Below are 13,599 nucleotides of genomic sequence, written 5' to 3'. Positions count from 1 at the left end.
GAAATCCGTCCAAGCATTTTACTCTTGCTCAACGGATCACCCGATACGCTCGTTCCGGAGTATCGGTACTGTAGTACAGAAGGGAGGCGCGTGCCGAGGTCTCCATCGACCTATTGGGATTGAGGACGGTTCCGCCCTTTGATTTTGAATTAATCCCTCGAAGGCCACAAGCAAGTAACTGAGGGCGAGACTGCCACCGCCGTGTGCCCTAGAGGAGCTGCTGCCGCCGCTCGCCGCACCTTAGCGCCACCGCCCCCTTCGCGCGCGTCGCCTCTCCCGTTCCACCTCGTCGCGCCCCTTCTGCCTCCCCCCCGTCGGCGCGCAGTCCCGGGCGTTGGTTTTCGAGGTACGAGCTCTTAACCATCCAGCGATTTCCTAACCCCCAACTGATCAGCATCCACAAAATCGCGGACGCGCCCCTGAATTTCTAAATCCTCTGGGCCATTTCATTGTTTCTCTACCCGGATTTCGGGATTTGACACCTCATTTGAACGCCAGGATGTCCAAGCCCAACTCCAACGTCACGGTGTGTGTGCGGTTCAGGCCGCTGAGCCACAAGGAGAGGAAGGGGAACGACGACAAGGTCTGCTTCAAGAAACTGGACTCGGAGTCCTTTGTTTTCAAGGTTTGGATGATACTCATCTGCCTTTACTTCTGTGATACGTGGCACATAGATGAATGTTCGTGTTCAGTTCCTTCCTTGTGAGATGCGCAGCTGTATTTTGATCCAGATTACTGAACTTCTCAGAAATATCGCATGCCCATAGCCGTCTGATCGAATATAACCCTGCTTGATATCACCTGCAACACTACATAGTAAAGCTGGTGGGTATTACCAGGAACGGAACCAGTAGATGACAAAGTGGGGGAACATATGCCTTCTCTGTTTATCCTTTTGTTGCATTTACTGTTCATGGGAAATCCCTGTGATCTTGTTGACGGATTTTTCTGTTTCCTTATGCTTGATTAGTGTGCCTTTTTGCCCTAATGTGCTGCAAAATACTTGGGTTAGGATGAGCGGGACGAAGATGTCATATTCAGCTTTGACAAGGTGTTCTACGATGACTCGGAACAGTCTGATGTCTATAATTTCCTGGCAATGCCCATTGTTACAGGTTTTATTCCTTCCTCTTTCTTTCTGAATTTATGCATAAGGTAGTCAGGTTTTTTTTGTATTACTGCAGTTTGGTCATGACTGGATTTCTTCAACTGTCCTAATAGCACTAATTGAGTAACTAATGCTGTGAACAGATGCTGTCAATGGAATAAATGGCACCATAATTACTTATGGACAGGTATGTGTTACTGCAGACACAGCGTACACAAATGTACCCTTTGCGTGTTAAAGTGAGGCTTGGCCTACTACAGTCTCAAACATACCCTAAGCATTGCATATGAAATGAGAAGCTTCTACCTGTAACAGTGCTAACATTTCATTTGCAATTCATATTTGTACAGACTGGAGCTGGAAAAACTTATAGCATGGAGGTAAAGAGAACGTCCATGGGCTTAAATTTATGTGATGATTACTGAATGCGTCTCTTCAGCGTTGGCATTACGTATTTGTTTAATTTGCATCTTGACAGGGGCCAAGCATCTTGCACTGCAATGAGCTGAAAACTGGACTGGTTCAGCGAGTTGTAAATGGTCTTTTTGATTGTTTAAGAACATCAGAAAACATTACTACTTGGACTGTGAAGTTGTCAATGGTAAAAACACCATCCTCGTATGCTGTTTTTAGATTCACTTTTATAGGTCTTCACTTACATTGATTTACGGTTTCTCAGGTGGAGATATATTTGGAAAAAGTAAGGTGAGAATCTGCTTGATGTTTGCGTATGAATCCTGTGTAGAGTTTCTGTTGTAACATACTGCTACCAAGGGAATCAAGTTTTGTCTCCTTATATTACAGGGACCTTCTTGACTTGTCCAAGGACAATCTACAAATCAAGGAGAGTAAAAGCCAAGGGATTTTCATTTCTGGAGCAACAGAGGTCAGAAAGAAATGCATCTGCACTTCAATTTTTATTTCCATAAAGGAAGGTGTTTAATATCTATCCTTTGAAGGATTTTCATGTCTGGTAACTGAAATTTTTGCTGCAGATATCTATTATGAATGGTTCAGATGCCTTGGAACGCCTTTCTGTATGTTTTGTTGGTTCTTTGTTGCTCTTTTGATTGCTGTTGATTTTTTCTTCCTGTATGTACATGCCAAATTATTTCTGTTTACTGGTCTAAATTACAGGAAGGAATTGCCAACAGAGCTGTCGGAGAAACACGTATCCTCTGTTTCCATTTCTGAAACAGTTAAAAAGCATTCAAGTTTTGTACATTTTGTTGCCTTAAATGTGCATATAGAAATGAACCTGGCCAGCAGTAGAAGTCATTGCCTGTACATTTTCTCAGTGCAGCATGGATCCACTGCAGATGAGAGGTATGCTTGAATAGGAAACATCAATAGTTCAATGCCTGGTCAGATGTTTCTTATTTCCATTTTAAGTTGATATAACTTTATAACCATACATAATTTTTCTGACAATATGATAACTGAACGCCTTGTGCTCAACCAAATGACTGTCATACCTGCCTGGATTGTATGTAGAGTTGTAGACCACAATCTTGCAGAAAGTGATTCTAGTGCTGGCAGCTAGTGACTTTTTTTAATCTTACAGGGTAAGGATTGGGAAGATTATTCTAGTTGACTTAGCTGGTTCAGAGAAAGTTGAGAAAACTGGTGCTGAAGGGCGTGTTCTTGATGAGGCTAAAATGATCAACAAATCTCTTTCAGCTCTTGGAAATGTTATCAATGCCCTAACTACTGGTAAGTGGTAAATACAGCAATCCCTGTACAAATGCTGAACATAGAAGAAGTCACTCCACTACTATACCTTTCTGATTAATGACTACCTTTAACTGTCATATTTTTGGTCTCCAGCTAAACCAAATCACGTGCCTTACCGTGACTCGAAGCTTACGCGCATACTTCAAGATTCACTGGTCTGTCAAAAAATTCATCAGGATTTCCAAACCAGCAGTTTTGTTTAATACGGCTACTGCTTGCAGGGTGGCAGCTCAAGAGCTGCATTGCTGTGCTGCTGTTCTCCCAGTTCGTCAAACTCACCAGAGAGTCTGTCTACCATTCGCTTCGGAACCAGGCATATTCCTTGAACGTCAAGTACTATTACGTAGTGTTTATACTGCTGTCATGCTGCAGTTTATCATGACTGTATGGCAATATCCATGCAGGACGAAGCTCATAAAAACTCTACACAAACTGATTCCCACCGAAGTGGATAGCGATAAGAAGCACACCCCGTATTCTCGTGATCAAGATGATCTGCCTGACGGAACCCTGAGCAAGGCTGGTAGCAGCCAATCTGAGGCGTCCGATCCCAGCCTTGATTCTGGCGATCATGACGGTCTGCGTGAAAGGCTACTGAGCAAGGTTCGTAGCAAGCAACCAACCGGAGGTGGTCGATTTTGACCCCACTCTACATTCTTCTTAGCAGATATATATCTCACCTGCCACCGAATTTTCTTGTTCAGCTAAGGTCGAGCCTCAAGGAGGAAGACGTTGACCTGCTGGAGGAGCTGTTTGTGCTGGAAGGGATCATCTTCGATCCCGACACGGTGGCGCTGGACATCGACTCGGCGTGCCACGACGCTGCGAGCCGGCAGATCGTGTCGCTGGTGCAAGCAGTGGAGGAGCTCACAGAAACTGTGCAGGAGGTATATATACAGCACCGTCCAAACCTGAAACCTGCATCCTCCTGCTGCTGTTGCTATCCTGTGGTTTAACCCTGCTTGTGGATGATGCAGCTCACTGACGAGAACGAGACGCTGAGGCATCAGCTCGAGGTCGCGCAGGAGATCGCAGCCCGGGCTCAGTGCGCCGCGGCCGACCGGAGCGGTGGTGCGCTGTTCGGGTTTGTGCCGGCGGCTGTCCTCCGTCTCGTCGGGTTCATGCCAGACTGATGCCACGACGGCCACGGTCGCGTGCATTCCGCGAACATTCCTGCCATCGAACAACTTAGCTAATAGTGGAGTAGCAGCATTTTGGCGCTTTAGTCACGAGTGCCTTTGAGGATCCTGAGTATTGAGGTTGATTCGATCTTGCCACTTCCGTCAAAATTCGTATGTTAGACATCTGAATGACATTATCGTCTTAGTTTGCTGGTCAAAGCATGTGTTGACCACTCGGATGCATGCAGGATTTGCTGAACCTTGGTCGAAGAGCAGCTAGTACCAAAGATAATGTTGCGCTTGGTATATACTATGGTGGATTATGACGCATTAATTTTTCTTTAGTTAAACTGTCTTTGAGGCTATATTTGTGGGGAGTAGTTTTTTTTCTTTTGAAACTCACCCAATTGAGGTGTGGAGAAGTCTTAGAGACGTGGTTGTCGTATGACTAACTAAGCTTTTCAATTACATTTTTCGGTCAAACAAGATGCCCGAAGAGTGGAAAAAAAAAGTGTATTAGATCCCCTCTTTAAGAATAAAGGAGATATCCAATGGTGTACTAACTGCCGAGGGATTAAGCTTATGAGCCATACTATGAAACTTTGGGAGAGAATCATCGACCATCGCTTGAGGAGAGTGACGAATGTCACTAAAAACCAATTCGATTTTATGCCCGGGAGATCGACTACAAAAGCGATTTTCTTACTTCACCAACGTATGGAGAGGTATAGGGAGCGGAAGGACCTACATATGGTCTTCATTGACTTGGAGAAAGCATATGACAAGATACTAAGGATGGACGTGTGGTGGGTGTTGGAGAAACACAAAGTTCCAACTAAGTACATTACCCTCATCAGAGATATGTACGATTGTGTTGTGACAAAAGTGTTCGCGGAGGTGATAGTGAGACCAATACCTTCCAGCCACGATAGGACTACATCAAGGATCGGCCTTGAGCCCATACATGTTTTCCTTGGTGATGGATGAGGTGACCAAGGATATACAAGGAGATATTCCTTGGTGTATGCTCTTTGTTGATGATGTGGTGCTAGTAGATGAAACTAAGGCCACGGTGAATAGGAAGTTTGAGCTATGGAGGCAAACTTTGGAGTCAAAGGGGTTTAGATTTAGCAGGACCAAGACTGAATACATGTGATACGACTTTAGTGATGTTGGTGCCGAAGACGAAGATGTCAATTTAGAAGGAAAGATAGTACCCAAGAGGGACACCTTCTGTTACTTGGGATCAATGTTGCAAAGCAATGGTGATATTGACGAGGATGTTTGCCATAGGAGCAATGCAGGGTGGATGAAGTGGCGGCATGCATCTTGTATCCTATTTGACAAGAAGGTCCCACAAAAGCTAAAAGGTAAGTTCTATAGGACGACGGTCAGACCGGCGATGCTTTATGGGGCGGAATGTTGGCCCACTAAAAGATAACATATCCAACAAATGAGTGCCGCGGAGATGCGCATGCTACGTTGGATGTGTGGCCATACAAGAAAAGATCGGATTAGAAACGAGGTAATTCGTGATACGCTAGGGGTGGCACCAGTCGACGAGAAGCTAGTCCAACGCCGACTAAGATGGTTTGGACATATCCATCGGAGGCATCTAGAATCTCCCGTTAACAATGGAACTCTAAAGAGTATGGATGAGACTAAAAGGGGTAGAGGACGACCAAAGTTGACGTGGGTGGAGGCGATAAAAATAGACTTGAGGAATTGGAATGTATCTAAAGTCTTTGCTCTTGATAGGATTGCATGGAGATCAGCGATCCATGTGCCAAAACCTTAGTCACTCGTTGTTGTCTCGTTTCCTTTTTCTTCTCCTTATTTTTTTTCTTGTTTTGGTTCTCTTTTCTGTTGGGTTTTATGTAACATCCCAAATTTTCAAACAAGAAGAAAATGAATTTCCTTTTTCCAAAAATGAGAACCAACAAAAACTTGTATTACATATTATGCTATGCATAGTGCTCCTACTTAATTATTGTGCTATTGCCATGATAATTGTTGATATGCTTATCAAATGTTCCTAAAACCCTAAAACTTACTTTCTTTTCACCTTTCAAGGTAAAACAAAAGAAAAAGAAATTCAATAATAAAAGGGCCTATGTGCCTATGGCTATTTTTGTAAAACTTTAACTTAGACCCTTCTACCTTGTTTGGATGTTTTGAAAACATTAATCAACACTACCTAGTACTTAACAAATCAAATCCAAGGTGAAACAAAAGATTATAAAAAGAAAACAAAACTTTACATAGAGGCATATGAGAGTAAATAGCCAATTTGTGAATTTGAGATTTTTGACCCTAAGACTTGGTGTGAATGGTTGGATCACTCCTCTATACCATTTCAACACTCAACATCATCAATTGGGTCAAGAAAAATAAAATAAAAAATCAAAGAAATGAAAATTGCAAGTTGCATGTGGTGATGGTCACTTGTGCCCTTTTTAACATGTACCCCACTTTGAGCCCCTTTATTTGGAGATTCTTAAACTAAAACCTCTCACTTCTTTCCACCTCATCCAAGACCTCATCAAGATGAACAACTTTGGTGTTGACCACCTTGACCAGATCATTGACCATTGCTCAATTTAGTCAACCAAAGATGCTATGTTGAAACAGATTCTAGATTCCCCTACTTTTTAGAAATTTCACAAAACCTCTCCAAATTTCAAACCAATACCACACATTGTTGACAAACCTTATATAGGAGACATCCATGCAGAATTTTGGCCAAAATTAAAAACAAGAGAGACAATGGCTTGAGACATAGGAAGTACACATAGAGAGGAATAAAGGTACAAGTCACTTTGTCTTCACTTTTCACTTTTCCTCCCTCTCTCCCTTGTCCTCCTTGAGAGTACACTTGTACCCTAAAGGAACATCAATGAAATGACCAAACCTTGGATGATCATCATCACACAAAACCATGCCAAGGACTATGCATGTGTCACATACACTTTCGCCTTTAATCAAATGTGCACACCCCTAGCCCTCTCCAACCTGGTGCACTATGTCAACCACACTCACCTCACCACACTCAATCTTGCAGCACTCCAAGACCAAGAAAATTATTGCACCAAGGACCATGCCAAGCCATGCCATTGATTTAGACATCACCATGCCAACCCTACTCCCCTGCCCTCTCTGATCACCATCACCTTGCCAAACCAACTCCTCTCACATCACTGAGCCCAACCATGCAGGAGTTGACCTAAGAAGAGGCCCAAAGCATCCCCATGCCACTCCATGCCATCCACTTGATCACCACAAAGTCACCACCTGTCCCTGGACCCTCCTCTCCCTCTGACCATGTCACATAGAATCACCACACCATGCTGAGCATGTTAGACAAGGTCCCTTGCCAAGAAGATGCCTCCAAAACCCTAGCCTCGACATGATCACCGCGCCCAGTGCACGCCAGCGCGCGCATGGACCATGCCCTGGACGCACCAGGATACCCCTCGCCCCCATCGCATCTGTCCTTCCCCTTCCTCTCTCTTTGCGCACGCGCACTTCACACCGCACCAGGACATCGCCAGACACTCCCAATTGGACGCGCTCGACCTGCTGCCGTCGCCATGATCAAAGTCCTCCGCCACGGTACCGCAAGGACGACGACCTCGCCCGCACGCCTCAGACCACCTTTCGCCGTGCCATCACGCTCACCAGTACAGCCATGATGTCGCCAACCTCACGCGCACCTCGCCTTGCCTCTTCGCGCCTCAGAGACGCCGCGCCATGGTCGACCTGACGCACACCCCCGCAGCACCCCTCCACCCTATAATTACCAGCCCTCCCTGGACGATTTCTCCACACCATCTCGCTCCCCATCTTCTTCTCGACCTCCTCCACCCCTTGCACCTCCACATCATCGCCGGTAGCCACCCAATTCGTCGCCGGAGCCCGCGGCGGTGCTGCAGAAGAAGCCGACGATTGCCGCCACCTCTGGAGCCGCCGTCTGTACCAGCAGCTTCCTCATCCTCGACAACTTCCTCCTGCACCTCTCCAACCCCTCGCCGGAGCTCAGGTGAGCCGCCGGACCCAAACCCTCGCCGTGCCAGTCCTGCCTCTCGTCGACGTAGGCGACGACTGTGCGTCGTTATATCATCTTTTAATCCTACGGTCCAAATCAGAGTTTACCGCTTCGGCGTTTAAACCTCACTGACGCCTGGGCCCCACCTTGTCAGTTTGCCCGCGTGCACTGTGGGCATAGCTGGGCCAGCCCAACTCCCTCTCTCCCTTCCTGGCCCATTTCTTTTCCCGCCTAGGCCCAAAGTTTGAATTCAAATTAACTTGTTTCAGTGAATCTCAATACTGGTGCTCACTTAGAATTTGAATAACTCTCAATCCACTCAACTAAATTTGGTGAACTTTATATTTTTGGAAAGCTTATGAAAATCTCCATCCAACCCCACTGGTTTCAAACCAAGATCTGTTGTAGAATTTGAATAGTAAAAATAGCAAGTCAGAGAGTTTTCAGATTTCAAATAAATTTATAAAATCAACCAGGATGAATTTTGAGATGATTCAAATTCTCATAATTCACATTTCAAAAACTCTAATTGTTTATGCAAAAATATGATATGGGTACTGTATATGATCATGGGCTAGAGCAAAATATTGGCTATGTAGTCAAATTCTAGCCCATTTAAACTACTTCCAAATTAGGGTTTCAAATCTATGAGGTGTAGCACCTCATTTAAATCATCTTCCCCAAGTATTATGAAGTAATGTGATGATCTTAGTTGCAAGGTCTCATACTTGCTCACTTGAGGATCTTAAAACACGTAGTTACTTAAATTGCATGAGATAATAAATCTCATTTAAACCATTTTCCCCAAATAGTAAATATGAAGTGTTGACCTTGGTCAACATAATCTCATACTTGGTATTTGAGGAAATTAAATCTTAACAAGGTTCAATGAGAGGAAATTATTTCTCCAAACTAAAGAGAAACCCTAATCCACATTTCAAGGAGAGGAAATTAGTTCCCTAACACTAAGTAAGAAAATCCTAGCATAATTTTGGGTAGCAATGTTAAGTGATGATGCTAGATCATTTGTGTGAGCCATTAAGGCTAATTAAGTCTACTTAAGTATTGTTTGGTGATTGTATCCTCGTATTCGTTTATAGACGCTAGTACCGGAGACTATCAAGAGGAGGAGGTTTTCTACCAAGAGGAAGAAGAAGAGAACTTTGATCACAACACCAATCAAGGCAATCTATACTCTTGCAAGTTACCCAAATGCAAGCTCTACTTGAGCAAGGCACCACTACCATACTACTTTGTGCTCTCCTTTCCAAGTCCCAATTTTTATTTCACAAAGCTTTTGGGAGTGATGTTTTGGAACATGGGTGCATATGCTCCCTATATTTTGAAATGCATCTTATGTATATTTTAAATTTCAAAAAAATTGAAACAAAAAATTTGTACATACATCTTCACGTGCTACACGCTCACAAAGTCGTTTCATAAAAAATCGACTTATCATGTGACGTGTGTAAAAAAGACAAAATTCAGTGCTAAAAATAATGCTTTTCACAAGATAAAGTTTCTCCTTTTTACGTAGACCACAAAATATATTAGTTTTTCGTGAAACTTAGCGAATGAACATACATTATGGAGATGTACATGTAGAATTTTTTATCCAAATTTTTTGACATTTCGAAATATGTTTTTTTGGTAGAGGGAGCATACGCACCCGGGAGCCGAATTGAATTTCCGAAAGCTTTTACGTTGTTTATCAACTCTTACTTTTATAGTTAACTTGAGTCTAGATAAGGAGTAGTACAAGAATATCAAAGTTAGCCTGGAGGGCTACAAGCTAGTTAGCACCCCTCATGACTAGTTGCTAGTGCTAAACTAAAATTGACTACTCTAGATGGGAACTTGTGAAAACCAATGACTTTGAAAACCTTGGAATGATGAGTCATTCTATTGAAAGATTTTGAAGGTGAATATGACTTGTGAATGACTTGGTGAAATTTACCAAAAACTGATGATTGGGTTCGGATGCGATACTATTCCAATTCTTAAGTACCCCCACAATACCTGAATCTGGGTAAGGCTTAACTGGAAACTTAGGTATTTTAGTATGGGTTCCCTCTGAACAAGCGTCATAGGGGTTATGCCGAGGCTGCCTCCATTGAAAGTGAATTGACGTGAAATGAGGTGAATGTCCTACCCAAACCCTGTGCAGTTCCCGGGTTGACGGTTTGCTCTCACCGGGAGGCCAAGCTCATGGGGAGAGGTGCCTATTGATACGTCTCAAACGTATCTATAATTTCTTATGTTCCATGCTGCTTTTATGATGATACTCACATGTTTTATACACATTATATGTCATATTTATGCATTTTCCGGAACTAACATATTGACGAGATGCCGAAGGGCCAGTTGCTGTTTTCTGCTGTTTTTGGTTTCAGAAATCCTAGTAAGGAAATATTCTCGGAATCGGACGAAATCAACGCCCAGCATCTTAGAAATCCACGAAGCTTCCAGAACACCCGAGAGCCACCAGAGGGGGGCCACAGGGCCACCAGATGATAGGGCGGCGCGGCCCAGGGGGCGCACGCACCCCTACTGTGTGGCTGCCCCGTCAGCCCTCCGACTCCGCCTCTTCGCCTATTTAAGCCTCCTCGACCTAAAACCTCGATACGGAAAAGCCACGGTACGAGAAACCTTCCAGAGCCGCCGCCATCGCGAAGCCAAGATCTGGGGGACAGAAGTCTCTGTTCCGGCACGCCGCCGGGACGGGGAAGTGCCCCCGGAAGGCATCTCCATCGACACCACCGCCATCTTCATCAACGCAGCTGTCTCCCATGAGGAGGGAGTAGTTCTCCATCAAGGCTAAGGGCTGTACCGGTAGCTATGTGGTTAATCTCTCTCCTATGTACTTCAATACAATGATCTCATGAGCTGCCTTACATGATTGAGATTCATATGAGTTTTGTATCACTATTCATCTATGTGTTACTCTAGTGATGTTATTAAAGTACTCTATTCCTCCTCCATGGTGTAACGGTGACGAGTGTGTGCATCATGTAGTACTTGGCGTAGGTTATGATTGTAATCTCTTGTAGATTATGAAGTTAATTATTGCTATGATAGTATTGATGTGATCTATTCCTCCTTCATAGTGTGATGGTGACGGTGTGCATGCTATGTTAGTACTTGGTGTAATTGCAATGATCTATCATGCACTCTAAGGTTATTTAAATATGAATATCGAATGTTGTGGAGCTTGTTAACTCCGGCATTGAGGTGCTCTTGTAGCCCTACGCAATTAGTGGTGTTCATCATCCAACCAGAGAGTGTAGAGTGGTTTTATTATGTGATCAATGTTGAGAGTGTCCACTAGTGAAAGTATGATCCCTAGGCCTTGTTTCTAAGCATCGAAACTCCGTTTATTTACTATTACATTTGCATGTTTACTCGCTGCCATATTTTATTCAGATTGCTATTACCACTCATATACATCCATATTACTTGTATTTCACTATCTCTTCGCCGAACTAGTGCACCTATACATCTGACAAGTGTATTAGGTGTGTTGGGAACACAAGAGACTTCTTGTATTGTGATTGCAGGGTTGCTTGAGAGGGATATCTTTGACCTCTTCCTCCCTGAGTTCGATAAACCTTGGGTGATCCACTTAAGGGAAACTTGCTGCTGTTCTACAAACCTCTGCTCTTGGAGGCCCAACACTATCTACAAGAATAGAAGCAGCCGTAGACATCAAGCACTTTTCTGGCGCCGTTGCCGGGGAGGAAAGGTAAAAGGCACTTATACTCCGGTCCCAGGTAACTAAGTACTTTTCTGTTGCCATTGTGTGAGTGTTCGAAGATATTTCCTTTAGATCCTGCAATTGCATCTTTTTGTTTCTTGTTTACACTAGTAAGGCATAATGCATGGACAACAATGAGCTTTTTGTTCTATTTCCTGAGTTAAGACATGGATTGTTTGATGCGAAAATTAAAAACCTATGGAACCTTATTTGCATGCTAGTAGTAATATTAGTATGAACGCTTTGAACACCATTGTTGATAATGATATAGAAAGTTCTAAGCTTGGGGAGGTCGGTTTTGATGAAAATGATCTCTTTAGCCCTCCGGGTATTGAGGAGAAAGTTTATGTTGATTACGATATGCCTCCCATATATGATGATTATAATGATAGTGATCTTTTGTTGCCACCTACTATGGAGGATCAAGCTTGTTATGATTATACTATGCCTCCTATATTTGATGATGAGAATAATAATGATAGCTACTTTGTTGAATTTGCTCCCACTACAACTAATAAAATTGATTATGCTTATGTGGAGAGTAATGATACTTTTATGCATGTGAATAAGAATGCTTTATGTGATACTTATATTGTTGAATTTGTTCATGATGCCACTGAAAGTTATTATGAGAGAGAAAAATATGGTTGTAGAAATTTCATGTTACTAAAACACCTCTCTATATGCTGAATTTTTTTAAGTTACACTTGTTTTATCTTTCTATGCTTGTTGCATTATGCTTCATGAATTTGTTTATTTACAAGATTCCTTTCCATAGGAAGCATGTTAGGCTTAAATTTGTTTTTAATTTGCTTCTTGATTCTCTCTTTGCTTCAACTACTATTTCTTGCAAGTGCATCATTAAAATTGCTGAGCCCATCTTAATGGCTATAAAGAAAGCACTTCTTGGGAGATAACCCATGTGTTTATTTTACTACAGTACTTTTGTTTTATATTTGTGTCTTGGAAGTTGTTACTACTGTAGCAACCTCTCCTTATCTTTATTTTATTGCATTGTTGTGCCAAGTAAAGTCTTTGATAGTAAAGATGATACTATATTTGGATTACTGCGCAGAAACAGATTTCTTGCTGTCACGAATTTGGGTATGATTCTCTGTGGGTAACTCAGAAAAATCTGCCAATTTACGTGAGTGATCCTCAGATATGTACGCAACTTTCATTCAATTTGGGAATTTTCATCTGAGCAAGTCTGGTGCCTCTATAAAATTCCTCTTTACAGACTGTTCTGTTTTGACAGATTCTGCCTTTTTATTTCGCATTGCCTCTTTTGCTGTGTTGGATGGATTTCTTTGTTCCATTAACTTCCAGTAGCTTTGTGCAATGTCCAGAAGTGTTAAGAATGATTGTCTCACCGCTGAACATGTGAATTTTTGATTATGCACTAACCCTCTAATGAGTTTGTTTTGAGTTTGGTGTGGAGGAAGTTTTCAAGGGTCAAGAGAGGAGGATGATGCAATATGATCAAGAAGAGTGAAAAGTCAAAGCTTGGGGATGCCCCCGTGGTTCATCCCTGCATATTTTAAGAAGACTCAAGCATCTAAGCTTGGGGATGCCCAAGGCATCCACTACAAGAAAAGTTGCCATGGCCGACGAAGTTGAAGTCGCGCCGTGGTTGCTGGTGTACCATGGCCGATGATTTTGGGTCCCTCCGTGGTGCATGTCAAAACTTTTTTTTTCTCGTTTTTGAGGCCACCTAGCCCGACGAAAGCGGCCAAAACGTCGCGTATGGTGGCCCGGGACGTGGTGCATCGCGAATTCTCGGGTTCGCCGGCCGAGTCAACGCAAATCCGCACCGCCCGAGGGATGTAGGGCCCGG

General features: G+C 43.2%; 1 protein-coding gene across 1 annotated transcript; it reads left to right on the top strand.

Moving 5' to 3' along the window:
• Positions 1-293: 293 nt before the first annotated feature.
• On the top strand, positions 294-4,313 carry LOC124683241 (kinesin-like protein KIN-1). The gene is made up of 17 exons (XM_047217802.1): positions 294-346; positions 499-625; positions 1,013-1,115; positions 1,252-1,295; positions 1,459-1,488; positions 1,587-1,709; positions 1,788-1,813; positions 1,913-1,994; positions 2,104-2,145; positions 2,246-2,279; positions 2,359-2,434; positions 2,673-2,821; positions 2,936-2,997; positions 3,064-3,155; positions 3,247-3,445; positions 3,547-3,729; positions 3,820-4,313. Exons 2-17 carry the CDS (start codon positions 500-502, stop codon positions 3,973-3,975), a joined length of 1,527 nt encoding a protein of 508 aa, XP_047073758.1. The 5' UTR covers positions 294-346; position 499; the 3' UTR covers positions 3,976-4,313.
• The last annotated feature ends 9,286 nt before the right edge of the window (positions 4,314-13,599 follow it).

Source organism: Lolium rigidum, chromosome 1, assembly GCF_022539505.1.
Source record: "Lolium rigidum isolate FL_2022 chromosome 1, APGP_CSIRO_Lrig_0.1, whole genome shotgun sequence".
NCBI lineage: Eukaryota > Viridiplantae > Streptophyta > Magnoliopsida > Poales > Poaceae > Lolium > Lolium rigidum.
The sequence above is the reverse complement of the archived record's forward strand: the minus strand, read 5'-3'. Positions and strand labels throughout refer to the sequence as shown.